Source organism: Onychostoma macrolepis, chromosome 09, assembly GCF_012432095.1.
Source record: "Onychostoma macrolepis isolate SWU-2019 chromosome 09, ASM1243209v1, whole genome shotgun sequence".
NCBI classification, from domain to species: domain Eukaryota; kingdom Metazoa; phylum Chordata; class Actinopteri; order Cypriniformes; family Cyprinidae; genus Onychostoma; species Onychostoma macrolepis.
Genome location: NC_081163.1, coordinates 21,239,056 through 21,254,461, shown reverse-complemented (window position 1 = coordinate 21,254,461; position 15,406 = coordinate 21,239,056). Strand labels below are relative to the sequence as shown.

Here is a 15,406-nt window from a genome sequence, read left to right as displayed (position 1 = left end):
GTGTATGTATGTATATATGTATTAGGTGGGAGTGTGATGGCTAATGGTTATCACCAAGTAATTTGTTTGTATATTTCTTTTTTCAGGGGAAGTTGACCAGATTCCCATGTTTGGAAATCCAGATAAGCGCTCACAAAGATTGTTTCAAAGGTTTGTGGAAAAGCCTGGAGATCATGGACTGTTGCCAAGACATAAGCGTAATGTTTTTCTGTCCAGTGGAATACGCCTCTGCAGTCAAGAAACAATGCAGCAAGCCGTCAGTAACCACTTCATATACTACCAGCTCAGAGGTGAGACACTATTACTAATTCTATTTATACTTTTAGTATTAATATTTTGGTATTAATAATAATAATAGCATTGTATAATCTGTGTATAGTATTGCTTGTACATGCATTAATTTGCTGTACATTTATACAGAATTCAGTGTCAAAGAACTGAAAGTAGCTTTTTGTATTCTTCCTTTTTGGAACATTCTAAAATCACAAACTTTAGTGTCTCTTAAAGATATAATTAAAGATTACATACATAATATTAATACACAGTTTTGTCACAAAAGCACAATTACGTGGACACTGAATTTTAAATATTTTCACTACTTTGGTTAGAATTCATTTTTACATCCTGTTAGTCTTTTTGGTAATAGCCCTTTTACTAACTATTATTGTCTTAAATACCCTGCGTAGCACTTCATCTTTTATAACATGGGATTTTGACCAAATATACTCAATCTTGATTTTTGTAAAATGTTGCGACAAGATGTAAAAATTTATTTTTATTTTTTTTGCTTGAGAAAAATTACAGTTTTGGACATATAAGGTAATAAAAAAAAAGTGACCCTGGACCATAAAACCAGTCATAAGTAGCACGTGCGTATTTGTAGCAATAGCCAACAATACATTGCACGGGTCAAAATTATTGATTTTTTTTATGCCAAAAATCATTAGGATATTAAGTAAAGATCATGTTCCATGAAGATATTTTGTAAATTGCCTTCTGTAAATGTATCAAAACTTAATTTTTAATTAAAGATTACATACATAATATTAATACACAGTTTTGTCACAAAAGCACAATTACGTGGACACACGGGTGAATTTTAAATATTTTCAATACTTTGGTTAGAATTCATTTTTACATCCTGTTAGTCTTTTTGGTAATAGCCCTTTTACTAACTAAGATAGACCCTATAATGACATTATTCTACTAGGAATTATATTCAAACATGAGCCATCATTAGCTTTGGAATTGTTGATTTATCTCATGCTATTTTTGTCTCAAGCTATAATTAATAAAGTTTAAATGCCTGAGCTCAACCAGATAATATTTCTGAGAGTCTGATATACCCTTTTATAGACATTCTTTCTTACATTACAACAAAGCATGTTCATTTTTAACAGTTACAGAACTCAAAAAATACTGCATAACAGGAATGACCCAAGTATTCAAAGCCAATGAGTGAATCTGGATTCTAGCTAATGAAGTACTGGCTGAAAAAGTGTTCTGATAGCTAAAAGGAATGAGACTAAGGCTCACTGCTGTAAGCTGGCCAAGAAATAACTAGTGCCGCAAGAAGGAGATGTGTGAAGAAGAATTTTAGGATTTTATTAATAGGTAAGAGCCAGGACAAATGGCAGAAACCATATATATTGCTAGATATATTAAAAACTATGGTGAATCATGAAATTCTTGCAGATTCTCTTCTTTTGCTGACCTGTGGTTAAAATAATTATCACCATTAGCACATTGTAAAAAGACCACATTATAGACCATAACCCAAGTCTTGACCCAAGTAACAAGATTCGAATCAAATCCACATTTATGTTAAAACCTCAACGTCTAGAATCTACAAAGATTTCCATTAAATAATAATCAACTCGTGCAAGCTGTTCTGTACAGCTGACAGCTGAGTATGTAACGATGAGATCTCATTAGCCTTTGGCAGACAGATCCACTCTGAGGTCTCGGGTTAATGTTGAAAGACCTCAAGACAATCTTTCACAGTTCACCTGTGATTTCTCCCTTAACAAATTAGAGGGCAGTATGGTGGGGTTAAAAGTCAGCTAACACATTGGATTGGGGCCAGTAAGGTTATGATATGGCCTTTATATCCATGACTGAAATCGAGGGTGTGAGCGAACTTGTCTAAGCACACCATTGATACACTAATTGTAAAAGTAGAGTTTGTGATTGCACCACAATGTCATCTGGACTAAAAGTTGCTGTCTCTGTCAAGAAAATGCACCAATGTGTATCAAACAGCTGTGGCACATAATTCCAGTTTCAACATTCTTGCAAAACTTGGGCTAAATACTGTGTTGCAGTGATGTATCAGATGGTAAATCCATGGTGCTTTGACATATACGGTGGTAATGATTAATTACCATTTTCTCTTTGAAGACTATCACAGTATTAATATGGTGTCTGTCAAAAATGAGGTAATTCCATAAGTAATTTGTAACAACAGCAGACTATTGGTCTTTTACGAGCCGTATGTTTGTTGTGGGAAGCTCAAAAATGCTGGTTGTAGAGCCAAGTGTCCAATCTTCACTTAAGTGGTCAATCCTGTGAAATCCTGTCCTGTCAAGACCGAGACCACAGCAGGGTCGAGTCAAAGTTAAGGCTGAGTTTAGTGAAGTGAAGTGAAGTGACATACGGCCAAGTATGGTGACCCATACTCGGAATTTGTGCTCTGCATTTAACCCATCCAACGTGCACACACACAGCAGTGAACACACACACACACTGTGAACACACACCCGGAGCAGTGGGCAGCCATTTATGCTGCGGCGCCCGGGGAGCAGTTGGGGGTTCGGTGCCTTGCTCAAGGCACCTCAGTCATGGTATTGAGGGTGGAGAGAGCGCTGGACATTCACTCCCCCCACCTACAATCCCTGCTGGCCCGAGACTCGAACTCGCAACCTTTTGGATTACGAGTCCGACTCTCTAACCATTAGGCCACGACTTCCCCCTTAGAAGAGGGTTGAGTCTAGTCATGGACTCAGGAGCATGTGGACTCAGTCTTGACTCCTCTTCTGGTCTGATTTCAACTGTAACACTGATAGCTGAGCTTTAAACTTTTGAGACGAAAGACATGTTCATTTATTCAGACGAGAACGTTACTGTTACTCGCGCAAAAAAAAAGAGCAGTCCGGTTGTATTACTTACTGTTCTGGTGTGATTTGTTGCACTAATACAATGTTGTTGTTGTTTTTACATCAGCATGTCAGGAAATTGTGTGGGAGGCTTTCAAAATCTTCTTGGATCGCCTCCCCGATCAGGAGGAATACAAGAGCTGGATGAGCCAGTGCCAGACAGAAAGACTCTCTATACAGGAGATTGGCGCTGCATTTAGCCAATCAGAAGAACACTTCGCACTTATCCACAGAGTATGTAGCATAAGACCTGTATCATTAACGTTGTACTAATTATGTTAGCTGATACTTTTGGTATGGATAGAGTATCATTGGTGACTGGTGCATGAGCATAGCTGACATCTGTCTTTTGAATCTTTATGGTCCATTACAGAGACTTGCGCAGAAGGGGCTGAAAAGGTGCGATAACATTTTAAAAACCTGTTTCACCCCTCCCCTCCCCTCCCCATCCCTTTACAAATAACCCCTTCCCCTCAGCCATTTATTTATTGTAATAGTCTTACTGAGTCTGTTTTTCTCCTCACCATTTGTCTTCCTCTTTCTTCTCAGTAATACACCTACATACTCAGTATGCAGGTATACACCCTTTATACCTGTTCTTTATTTTTTCATTAAATGTACTATGCATTAGAGAAATTGTGTGTGTGGTTGAATAGTTAACTCTTACGTTTGAAGTTTTTTGTATCATTTATGACTGCCCTTTTTCATTTATATTTATTTTATTCAGACCTGAGCAGTCTTCCCAAGAGCAAGACCATGTGCCACCAGGTCTGTTTATTATGATTGCTGTTGCTGACAGTTTCTCACATAAATGTATAAAACCCTTCCAAAATCTTCTTGATCAAATCTCATGAAAACTGTGAAGCTGTAGATGTAGTAGCAACTAGCTGCTGTAGAATGAGTTACTGATGCACATTTTCTGTGGCAGAATAGAAATTTGAATAAATTAAAGTACTGGGGCCGGTTGCATGAACTGTTTAGACTAGTCTTAAAAAGTTATTCATTTATTTATTTTTTTTCTTCAAGACTGGTCATAACTTTTTAAATGTAGTTATGAAAAGGTAGATTGATCTTGTTTGTATTGGAAAAGTAAAACTGATTACCCCTTGGCAACTGCTAGTTCGTCAAACTAGTTCTTAAAACACAGTCTTAACATGGTGGCTAAGTTTATGCAACTGGCCCCTGGTTGTATAATAAGTTTTGTATAGTATTTTCTTTCCACTTTCCTTCAAAAACTATGTTTAAAAAGGGTAATATTTTATGTATTTGAGGTCAGAGATGTGGGAACAGTGAAGAGAGAGAGGGCAAACATTTTGCATTTTGGGTCAGCATTGCCGTCTAATCAGCCATTATTGTCTTAAATACCCTGTGTAGCACTTCATCTTTTATAACATGGGATTTTGACTAAATATACTCAATCTTGATTTTTGTAAAATGTTGTGACAAGATGTAAAAATTTATTTTTATTTTTTTTGCTTGAGAAAAATTACAGTTTTGGACATATAAGGTAATAAAAAAAGTGACCCTGGACCATAAAACCAGTCATAAGTAGCACGTGCGTATTTGTAGCAATAGCCAACAATACATTGCACGGGTCAAAATTATTGATTTTTTTTATGCCAAAAGCATTAGGATATTAAGTAAAGATCATGTTCCATGAAGATATTTTGTAAATTGCCTTCTGTAAATGTATCAAAACTTAATTTTTGATTAGTAATATGCATTGCTAAGGCCTTCATTTGGACAACTTTAAAGGCGATTTTCTCAATATTTTGATTTTTTTACACCCTCAGATTCCAGATTTTCAAATATTTGTATCTCGGCCAAATATTGTCCTATCCTAACAAAGCTTATTTATTCAGCTTTCAGTTGATGTATAAATCTCAATTTCCAAAAAGAAATTTGACCCTTATGACTGGTTTTGTGGTTCAGGGTCACAAATATAAAAAAAAAAAAAAAAACCTTAAAGTAACTACAAATGAGCATTTAAAGCAAATATCTTTGAAAGAAATTCTGTGTGGAACATGTCCCCGATCCGTGTAATGTTCTCACCTTTTTTCCCCCTTACCTGTTTGCGTCTCTGCTAATGGTTGTAAAGTAAAAAGGATATGATACTTGGCTTGTAGGGATTGGTTTGCATTTCATTTGAAACTACTGAATGTCTAAACAAGCCCAAAACTGTGGTCTGAATAATGCAAAATAATGCTTATGAATTTTCTTCTAGGGGTTCTACAGGGCTATTTTGATGCAAACTTAATGTGTGCAATTCAGATTTGTAATTGGAAATAAATTAACTTGAAATAATCTTAAACAAGCTTAAAAAGATCTTATAACATTTGCCTGCACCCCAAGAGACAAAAAATTATCTTCAAACCTTGGTAGGTGATGAGCTTCCAGCAGAGACCACTGTGGTGGTGACCACGGCGGTTCCAGATGAGGTTGTCTCAGAGAGAGTGAAGGAAGTTACTGCAGAAGCACCATCTGCTGTCATGACAATGGAGATGGATACTGAGGTAGATGTTTGGCAGGCTGAAACATACTGTTCATACTGATATAAAGTCTGGATCTAATCTGATGCACTCATGAATCATGATACATGCAAAAATATACATATAACTGAATTATGGATGCTGAACACCTGCTAAACAAAGTTTGTGTGTGTTGTCTGTGGTAGATCACTAATGAGATAGAGCAGGAAGCAGCTGCTTTGCCTTCACGTCCTCTGGTTGAGCAGAGGGTGGAGCTGGCTATGTTTTTGACTGGAGAACCATGGAGTGAAGAGCTGTTCAACTCCACCAGCAGTGAGCATGGCAGACTCACTCACAAGATCACAGAGAAGGTACAACACACCCACATACTTGCTTTAGTTTTTACACAAATGTTATGTACAGTGGGGGGGGAAATTATTTGATCCCCTGCTGATTTTGAACGTTTGCCCACTGACAAAGAAATGATCAGTCTATAATTTTAATGGTAGGTTTATTTGAACAGTGAGAGACAGAATAACAACAAAAAAATCTAGAAAAGTTATACATTGATTTGCATTTTAATGAGTCAAATAAGTATTTGATCCCCTGTCAATCAGCAAGATTTCTGGCTCCCAGGTGTCCTTTATACAGGTAAGGAGCTGAGATTAGGAGCACTCTTAAAGGTGGGGTATGTATTTTTTCAAAAACGCTTTAGAAAACGAGTTGGGGCCGAGTACCAAAACAAACTTGTAGCCAATCAGCAGTAAGGGGCGTGTCTACTCATGATATGGGGGAGAGAGCGTGCAGTGCACATGACGGACATTAGCCGAGCCGAGCGATGACAGAAAGATAGAGATGGCGGATAAAAAACAAAAGAGAAAAACATCTGCGGAACAAAAGAAGGCTTACAGTTGTCGTGTTGCGCTGTGCCGCACCAGCTAAAATATGTCTACACTGGTAGACAGCAAAGGCAAGAAGTAGGACCCGTGTAAATATCGGATCAGCTTTTCAGAGCTGGAGAGAACTGAAGGAGCGGGAAGGCATGCGATCGGACGCCAAGGTTGCTTAGTTTGTTCTCGATTGGTGAGTAACATTGGCTTTGCTTTGTTTCACAAAACTATCGTTGCCTGGTTTGCGTACATATGTGTGGGGCAGATCTATCAAAATAGGGGCGTGTTTGTTTTGGTGATTTCAAATATAAACATTGGCTACCAGAAATCGCTTATCCCACCTTTAAAGGGGTGGTTGATTGCAATTTCACTTTTTTAACGTTAGTTAGTGTGTAATGTTGCTGTTTGAGCATAAACAATATCTGCAAAGTTGCAGCGCTGAAAGTTCAATGCAAACAGAGATATCGTCTTTTAAAATTCTGGAAGTTTAATGCCTACAAAAACGGCTGGTAAGGGACTACAACGAACTACTTCCCGGGTCTGATACGTCACTGACCCAGATAAACCCCGCCCTCGGGAACATGTAACGAAGGGGGCGAGGCCATGCTGTGCTGCTTTAGAGAAGAGGAAGAGAAAACTAGGGTTGCATGTAAAAATCTATTCATATATGAATCGCGATTCTGTCTTCTAACAATTCTAATGGATTCACAAGTTTCAAAATCAATGTTCTAAAGCAGCCGTTCTTAATACTGTTCCTCGCGTCCCCTGCTCTGCATCTCTCTCTCTCTCTCTCTCTCTCAGATCGTCAGATCAGCACATAGCAATGAGAAGCGTTATACATGGACTCGTGTGCAGTTGCCATATTGTATTAAAGCTTTAATCAGAATAAAACTGTATATTAAAAGCTAACATAAGCAGTAGCATAATAACAGCGTATCTAAAAGTATGAGACAACAAACAAACAAACATACCATTAAGAGCCGTGCTTGCACAGGTTTTGCGCGATCCTCTTCACTAATATCCTCTGCGTCTCAATTGGGCTCAAATTGATAAGAAATATAGACGACAACATTGTTTACAATACAACCTTTTGGCGGATGCTGCTGAGCTGAGGGGCGGGACATTTAGACGTACGCTCGGCGGTTTAGTGAATCACAACACACTGAGCCAGCTAACCAATCAGAGCCCATCACGTATTTCTGAGGGAGGGGCTTCATAAAAACAGGAAGTAATCGAGGCGTTTGTCAGAGAAGGGACAGAGCGGTGTGGAATAAAGGTAAATTATATGAAAAATAATGCGTTTTTGAAAAAACAAAGCATGAACACATGTTAGACTGCACCCCATAAACACAATCAAGCCAAGAAAAAAAAAACAGTAAACCACCCCTTTAAAGGAGTGCTCCTAATATCAGCTTGTTACCTGTATAAAAGACACCTGTCCACAGAAGCAATCAATCAATCAGCAGGGTTTCCGCGGGGTTGTAAAAAGTAGTAAAAGGTAGTAAATTAAATTATGCCAAATTAAGGCCAGTAAAAAGTAGTAAAAAGTAGTAAACGTCATCTGACGAGGTAGTAAATTTTCGAAGCCCCATCTAACTGGGTCTATATGGTTTTCAATTAGGGTAACTTGCGTGTGCAGGCCTATTTCCTTACTAAACTTCCATGAATTTATTTTTATTTTGAGTCGGACCCAAAGACAGAGAAAAGAAAGGTCGGACGTGAGTGAACGGAATGACGTCACGCGATGTGTACGTTAGGCGGTTCAAGCTTGGCGGTAAACCTCTGCTCCGCGCGAGTTTACCAAGTAAATATGGGCAAGTGCAAGTTTTCGGACCTCTGGCTGGAGGACGCTCGGTTTAAAGATTCACAGAAGCTACATTTCCCAGCGAAGTTTCTGCTGTGGTCTAGGCTGAAGCCGTTACCATGGTGACAGACGCTGCTGCGGGGTAGCTGGGGAGCGTGCACAGGAGACAGCGGTGAGAAAGCAGGGGGAGAGAAGTGCGAGTTCATAGTGAATCTTATCAGTCTTTAGGAAAACTCTTTCCTTAAATTCACCTTCAACGTCATTTGTCCTTTTTTTTGCCAGGCTGCTACTGTTTGGAGCAGGTCTTAATTTTGCTCCTGTGGGTTGAACCACGTTAACGTTAGTGATCTTATACAAAGTGTCCTCCCAATGTGCCCTAAATGAAGTATACATCCAAACAGTGTGGCTCTTCTACAATACACTCTTCCCGTTTTTGTAATTGGCTATGTGAGGATGTTTTTGTTGGTTTGTGTTGCCATGGTTTTGTAGCAGTTAAAGCATTGAGAACAGTTTAATAAGCTATCTTGACATTTTTGCCTATTAGTTTGTCTTACAGTTTTATTGATCACTAGATAGTCCAACTCTCTTCGAAGAAGGCACAAGGACAAAAAAGCAGAACTTCTCCAAGTGGAAAAATTGATCAAGAAAAGGCCGCACAGCTGAGGCACTTGTGATCCTGCCTTAGCAACTTTTATGTTTGTTGTTAATTCAATTAATTGTTTATGCTCTCTCAATCTCTTTCTCTTTCTCTCTCTTCTCGCTCTCTCTGGTTCTCTATCTCTCCGGTTCTCTATCTCTCCTCCCAGTGTTGAAATTAAGTTATAATTGCCTCATTAAATTGTGATTAAATATGTTATTAATTCATTTTGGAAAGATATTTCATGTCTTTACTTGTCACTTTACTTAACACTTAACACTGCTACAGTTGAAGTTTGAAGCCGTGTTGGTAGTAAAAATATTGTGATGGTAGTAAAATAGGTGGTAAAAAGGTAGTAAATTCAATTTAAGAATCTCTGTATAAACCCTGATCAGATTCCAAACTCTCCACCATGGTCAAGACCAAAGACCTTTTCAAGGATGTCAGGGACAAGATTGTAGACCTACACAAGGCTGGAATGGGCTACAAGACCATCGCCAAGCAGCTTGGTGAGAAGGTGACAACAGTTGGTGCGATTATTCGCAAATGGAAGAAACACAAAATAACTGTCAATCTCCCTTGAGAACTTCATGGGAGGATCTTGTCAATGATCTCAAGGCAGCTGGGACCATAGTCACCAAGAAATCAATTGGTAACACACGACGCCGTGTAGGACTGAAATCCTGCAGAGCCCGCAAGGTCCCCCTGCTCAAGAAAGCACATGTACAGGCCCGTCTGAAGTTTGCCAATGATTCAGAGGAGAACTGGGTGAAAGTGTTGTGGTCAGATGAGACCAAAATCGAGCTCTTTGGAGGAGGAGGAGAAATGCTGCCTATGACACCAAGAACACCATCCCCACCGTCAAACATGGAGGTGGAAACATTATGCTTTGGGGGTGTTTTTCTGCTAAGGAGACAGGACAACTGCACCACATCAAAGAGACAATGGGCGGGGCCATGTACCGTCAGGGCCAGGGCATTGAAGCCAGCCAGGGCATTGAAAATGGGTCGGATGGGTATTCCAGCATGACAATGACCCAAAACACACGGCCAAGGCAACAAAGGAGTGGCTCAAGAAGCAGCACATTAAGGTCCTGGAGTGGCCTAGCCAGTCTCCAGACCTTAATCCCGTAGAAAATTTGTGGAGGGAGCTGAAGGTTCGAGTTGCCAAATGTCAGCCTCGAAACCTTAATGACTTGGAGAGGATCTCCAAAGAGGAGTGGGACAAAATCCCTCCTGAGATGTGTGGAAACCTGGTGGCCAACTACAAGAAACGTCTGACCTCTGTGATTGCCAACAAGGGTTTTGCCACCAAGTCATGTTTTGCGAAGGGGTCAAATACTTATTTGACTCATTAAAATGGAAATCTATTTATAACTTTCTTGATTTTTTTTTTGTTATTATTCTGTCTCACTGTTCAGATAAACCTACCATTACAATTATAGACTGATCATTTCTTTGTCAGTGGGAAACGTACAAAAACAGCAGGGGATCAACTAATTTTTTTTTTTCCCCCACTGTATAATGGTTGTTCTGTACCAACCTTAATTACTGTATCATTTTGGTTTTGTGTTGCCTGTGTTTGTCATTTCATACAGATTTCAGCTGCTTTGAAGAAACTGACAGAATTCAAGAGTGTATCGGTATTGAACATCAGGTGTGTTAGTGCATGTTTAATTTTGTTATTATACTTGCATTTAAATATTGTATGAATATCACTGCATTTGATTACAACATACGAAAACAAGTAGCATTTTAAAAATGATAGGTCAAGCATGCAGTTCAAGCTAAATGTTTGTTTTTGTTTTTTTAATATAAATAATTGTTTTATATTTTAAATAATAAAGTAATAGATACACTATATAAAATGTACAAGAAACACTTCCTGGTTGTCAGATTGGAACATGCCATAGTTAATGAATAATTAGACAATATGCAGCATTAGCCTATGACCTGCTGCAGTGGTAATTGTGCTAAAAATATGAACTTTATCTTTCCTGTAGGCCACAGATGGATCCCGCAAGGTAAATTAGACTTGATTGCGTGCATGAATGCAGGTTAGTTCTTTGAGTTAGAATAAACAAGCAAGAATCATGTTTATAGTCATTATAGGCATTACTATATGTGAGACTATTGTGATCGTCACTTGTTAATTTTTTCTGTGCAAAGTTATATCCAAACCCATAGGCATCCATTGTAAGTGCAGATGTTGTCTTCTCTCTGCAGTGGTGATAAGGCAGTATTGGTGGAATATGTTGTGTCCCTCCAGACCAGCAGTGAAGAGATCAGCAGTGAGACACTGGACTTCATTCATCTTCAATCCAACATGGTAGAGGGCACCTTTAGTTACTCAGAAGGGCCCACTGTTCAGTACACCATTATTGACATCCACCCCGACATCACTGAGGCTCTACATGGTACTGCTCTATCTGCTTGTAGCTACTAGTCCTCAACAGTACATCTCAGCAGTCTGTCATGGTGTAATGTTCTCTTGTCAGTGGAAGCATCTCCAGAGGAAACCCATCCTGCAGAAGAATCTCTTGACCCTGACCACAAGGTGAATTACATTTCTGTCACTGTGGCAGTGAAGTCACCAACTACAGTATACCAACTAGATATTTACATATATACTCAACAAGGTGCACAATTTGAGATAGTATTCTTGACACAGAGACCAAGAAATGTGGGCGAGTTTTGTACCAAAGTTTAATGTTTAACAATTTCACCAAAACCCTAACTCTAAGAATTGAAAAACAGGAACAGTAAGATTGATGACTACCCTAGCAAGCACCACCAATAACTTCAAAAAAGTCTGGGAATCAACTGTTTTATTTTTATTATTGTGTAGGATGATATTTTAGCAGTAGAAATACTATCTGAGCTGCCTGGAGAGATGATGAAGGAGGTCTTTACTGTTGGTGACCTTTTGGATTCTACAATGTCAGAAGAAGAAGGTATGGGAGAGCAGGATGTTATCATACCTTATATAGACCATGCTAATTGTAGTTCCTCGGAGGATAAGGACCAACATTCACATGTACAATGATTTATGGCAGGGTTGTACAATCCTACTCCTGGAGGGATAGCATCTTGCAGAGTTGTGTTCCAACATTCTGACACACTGGAATGTTTCTAAATTCTGCAGGACAGTGGCCCTCCAGGACCAGGATTGGACACCAACATTTACACCAACATGGTGGTGGAAGACTCAAGACTCACTATGCTTGTTTATTCTTACTTTCAGACCTTCAAGACAAGGACTTGGTGTCACAGTTTCTTCCTAACCAGACTCTTGCTGTGGATAGTGAAGCTGTAGGTCCCATTATTGATGCCAAGCAAGACAGTGGCTTGACAATTGATGATTTTAATCCCGCCTCTGGATCTGGTGCAGAAGACGATTGGGTAACTGTACTTACTAGGGCTCAAGAGCCAGTTGGAGAGACAGAAGGTGAGCAAGAGGTTTTGATTGATGTAGACACGCCACAGATTGAGGACTATGAATTCTCCACAATTACAACAGTGGTTGAAGAGGACCAGATCTTGCCTGAGGAAACCCCTGAACTGATTACTGTTAAAGCTGGAGAAGATGGAAATCTATGGGTTGGTAGCGAAGTGCCCACAATGCCGCCAGTCAAAGTGGCTGAAGCAGAATCTACCCTAAAACCCGAGGAAGACATTATACTACCTGCAGAAGAAGAGAGGACAGAGGAAGACAACGAGGAAGAAACTGTTTTAACAAAAACACGAAAGGATGAGGAAACTGAAGTTGCTGTGATCATAAAGGAAGAATCAGAGGAGGGTGACAAAGAGGAACAGGAAGAATCTGTTGACAGTATCACAGTGGCACAGGAGGTTGATTTTGTACTAACGGATGTTTCAGCAATACAGTTTTCAGAGGAAGTTCTAACAGAGGATGAGATCCTATTGGTCACCAATGAACCAGCAAGCCCGGTCTACCCAACTCCTTTTTCAACTGAGAACGAATCACCCTTCTCCCTCATCACCACTATTACCCCAGCGGAGGTGGAGTTGGTGCATACCTTAAATTCAAAAGTCATGACTACATCTCTAGATGTGATCCATTACAAAGAGGAAGAGGGTAGTGGCATCTCTGGTGTCATTCAGGGCGATGAAGTTTCCAGCATAGCCTTGCCAACTAACCCTGGGCGGTCTTTGATAGTGTTTTTCAGTCTTCGTGTTACTAACATGATATTCTCTGAGGATCTGTTTAATAAGAGCTCTGCAGAGTACAAAGCCTTGGAGCAACGGTTCCTTGAACTGGTAGTGTACCTCCTTTAAAGTACATTTGCTCCTATTGTTTTTCCTCTTCCTTATCCTACCATAACTTGTTATTCCTCTTCAACCATGTATCCTGTCAAATCCTCATCAATCCAAATCAGGAGTGTCCAATCCTATTACTGGAGGGCCACCTTCCTGCAGAGTTTGGCTCAAGCCACAAATACACCTGAACTAGCTAAACAAGGTCTTCAGGATCACTAGAAACTTACAGGCATGTGTGTTCGAGCTAAACTCTGATGGAAGGTGACCCTCCAGAAGCAGGAATGGACATCCCTGATCCAGATTAGATTATTCACTAATTCAGCTCCAGCCCTCGAGGTCTACTTTCCAGTTTGATCAAGGCTGGAGCTAAACTCTGCAGGAAAGTGGACCTCGAGGACCAGAGGTGAGAACCCCTACAATGTTTTATAATATATGCCAGTGGTTCCCAACCCTGGTCATGGAGTACTCCCAGCTCTGCACATTTTGTATGTTTCCCTAATCAAACTCACCTAAATTTATGCATCAGCTCATTAGTAGAGACTCTGAGACCTGAAATGAGTGTGTCAGATAAGAGTGACTTCAAACATGTTGGGGGTACTCCAGGACCTAGGTTGGGAACCACTTTATATACAAGGGCTCTTCAACTCGAGTCCTGTTGTGCCAAACACAAACAAACAACCTTATTAAGGTGTTTGATCTTATCAGAATTGCTTGCAAATTATGGACTGGTTGGTTAGATTGGGATCGTTGATATAGTCTGCAGGGCACTGGCCCTCCAGGACTGAAATTGAAGAGTTCTGTGATATACCATTTATGTTTCCTGAGTTCATTAACTAATTATTGTTATTGTATGTCCCTCAGCTTGTGCCATATCTGCAGTCAAACCTCAGTCACTTTGAGAATCTGGAGATCTTGAACTTCAGGAATGGAAGTATTGTGGTGAACAGCCGTATGAAGTTTGGGCAGCCTGTTCCTCGTGGAGTCAATATCGCTGTTTACCTCATTCTAGAGGATTTCTGCAACACAGCTTACCAGACCATGAACCTCGCCATTGACAAATATTCGTTGGATGTCGAATCAGGTCAGACAACATCATAAAACCTTATCCAGTTTGGTCCTACATCCTATATATTATGTATTTAGGTACCTCATCATATGCCACCTTAATGCTGTGGCTAATCTATGTGGGTATATGTATGTTTGTTTTAGGGGAACAGGCAGACCCGTGCAAGTTTCAAGCATGTAATGAGTTTGCTGAATGTACAGTGAACCAATGGTCAGGTGAAGCTGAATGTGTGTGTAATGCTGGTTACTTCAGCGTGGACGGACTACCCTGCCAAAGCATCTGTGACCTTCAGCATGACTTCTGCTTGAATGATGGGAAATGTGATGTCATTCCAGGTCAAGGAGCCATCTGCAGGTTTGTTTATTTGATTATATGATATTCAAGAAATTTTGAATGCATATGTGCACATTTTAAGAAAATTAATTACAAATCAAATCCGGTACATTGAATTCTGTTCTACCTGGAGAATGGCATATTCATTCATTTTAAAGTAAGTAGCTGCTAGACTGGCTTTGTCTTAAGTGTTTTAAGTTTGTTTGTATGTTTGTCTGCACTGTAGATGCCGTGTTGGGGAAAACTGGTGGTACAGAGGAGAACATTGTGAAGAATATGTTTCTGAGCCACTCGTAGTTGGCATTGCCATAGCATCTGTTGCCGGGTTCCTTCTGGTGGCGTCAGGAGTAATCTTCTTCCTAGCAAAAACTCTGAGAGACCAATATGACAAGGATGAGACGGAGGATCCAGTACGGTAAGACACATACTGTATCACAGTCAATCTGGTAAATCACGGCTTCATCCCAACTCGCGTACTTTTACTGTGCATTATAATACTCTTTCTAATACGGACTTTGTCTTATGTAAGGGAACTCCAGTTCATGAAAGATTTACCTCAAAGTCCAAGCCTTCAGAGCTAATCACCTGACACAAACCCTTGATTAGAATTTGACCTTGAGTAAAGTAAAACAGCCTTGAGCTTCTGGAAAGGTGCTATATAACTAAAACCAATACAAATTATTATGAAAACTTTATAATTCAATCAAAAATGTAACCATTAAATTGTAACAGTGATGAATGAGAACATGCAAATTGTTTAGAAACAAGTATTT

At 39.6% G+C, this 15,406-nt stretch overlaps 1 protein-coding gene across 5 annotated transcripts in view; it reads left to right on the top strand.

Moving 5' to 3' along the window:
- Positions 1-15,406, top strand: part of impg2a (interphotoreceptor matrix proteoglycan 2a) — a 29,614-nt gene that overhangs the window by 2,376 nt on the left and 11,832 nt on the right. For 4 of the 5 annotated variants that reach the window (XM_058786172.1, XM_058786173.1, XM_058786174.1 and 1 more), the window contains exons 2-17: positions 87-290; positions 3,223-3,389; positions 3,529-3,554; positions 3,705-3,731; positions 3,883-3,923; positions 5,538-5,668; positions 5,830-5,994; positions 10,552-10,610; positions 10,957-10,977; positions 11,180-11,370; positions 11,452-11,510; positions 11,802-11,907; positions 12,198-13,234; positions 14,096-14,315; positions 14,444-14,654; positions 14,860-15,048. In XM_058786172.1, the coding sequence (XP_058642155.1) occupies positions 87-290; positions 3,223-3,389; positions 3,529-3,554; positions 3,705-3,731; positions 3,883-3,923; positions 5,538-5,668; positions 5,830-5,994; positions 10,552-10,610; positions 10,957-10,977; positions 11,180-11,370; positions 11,452-11,510; positions 11,802-11,907; positions 12,198-13,234; positions 14,096-14,315; positions 14,444-14,654; positions 14,860-15,048 (2,854 nt within the window). Of the gene's footprint in view, positions 1-86; positions 291-3,222; positions 3,390-3,528; positions 3,555-3,704; positions 3,732-3,882; positions 3,924-5,537; positions 5,669-5,829; positions 5,995-10,551; positions 10,611-10,956; positions 10,978-11,179; positions 11,371-11,451; positions 11,511-11,801; positions 11,908-12,197; positions 13,235-14,095; positions 14,316-14,443; positions 14,655-14,859; positions 15,049-15,406 lie in introns of those variants that run through there. The other variant, XM_058786175.1, reaches the window with a different exon arrangement.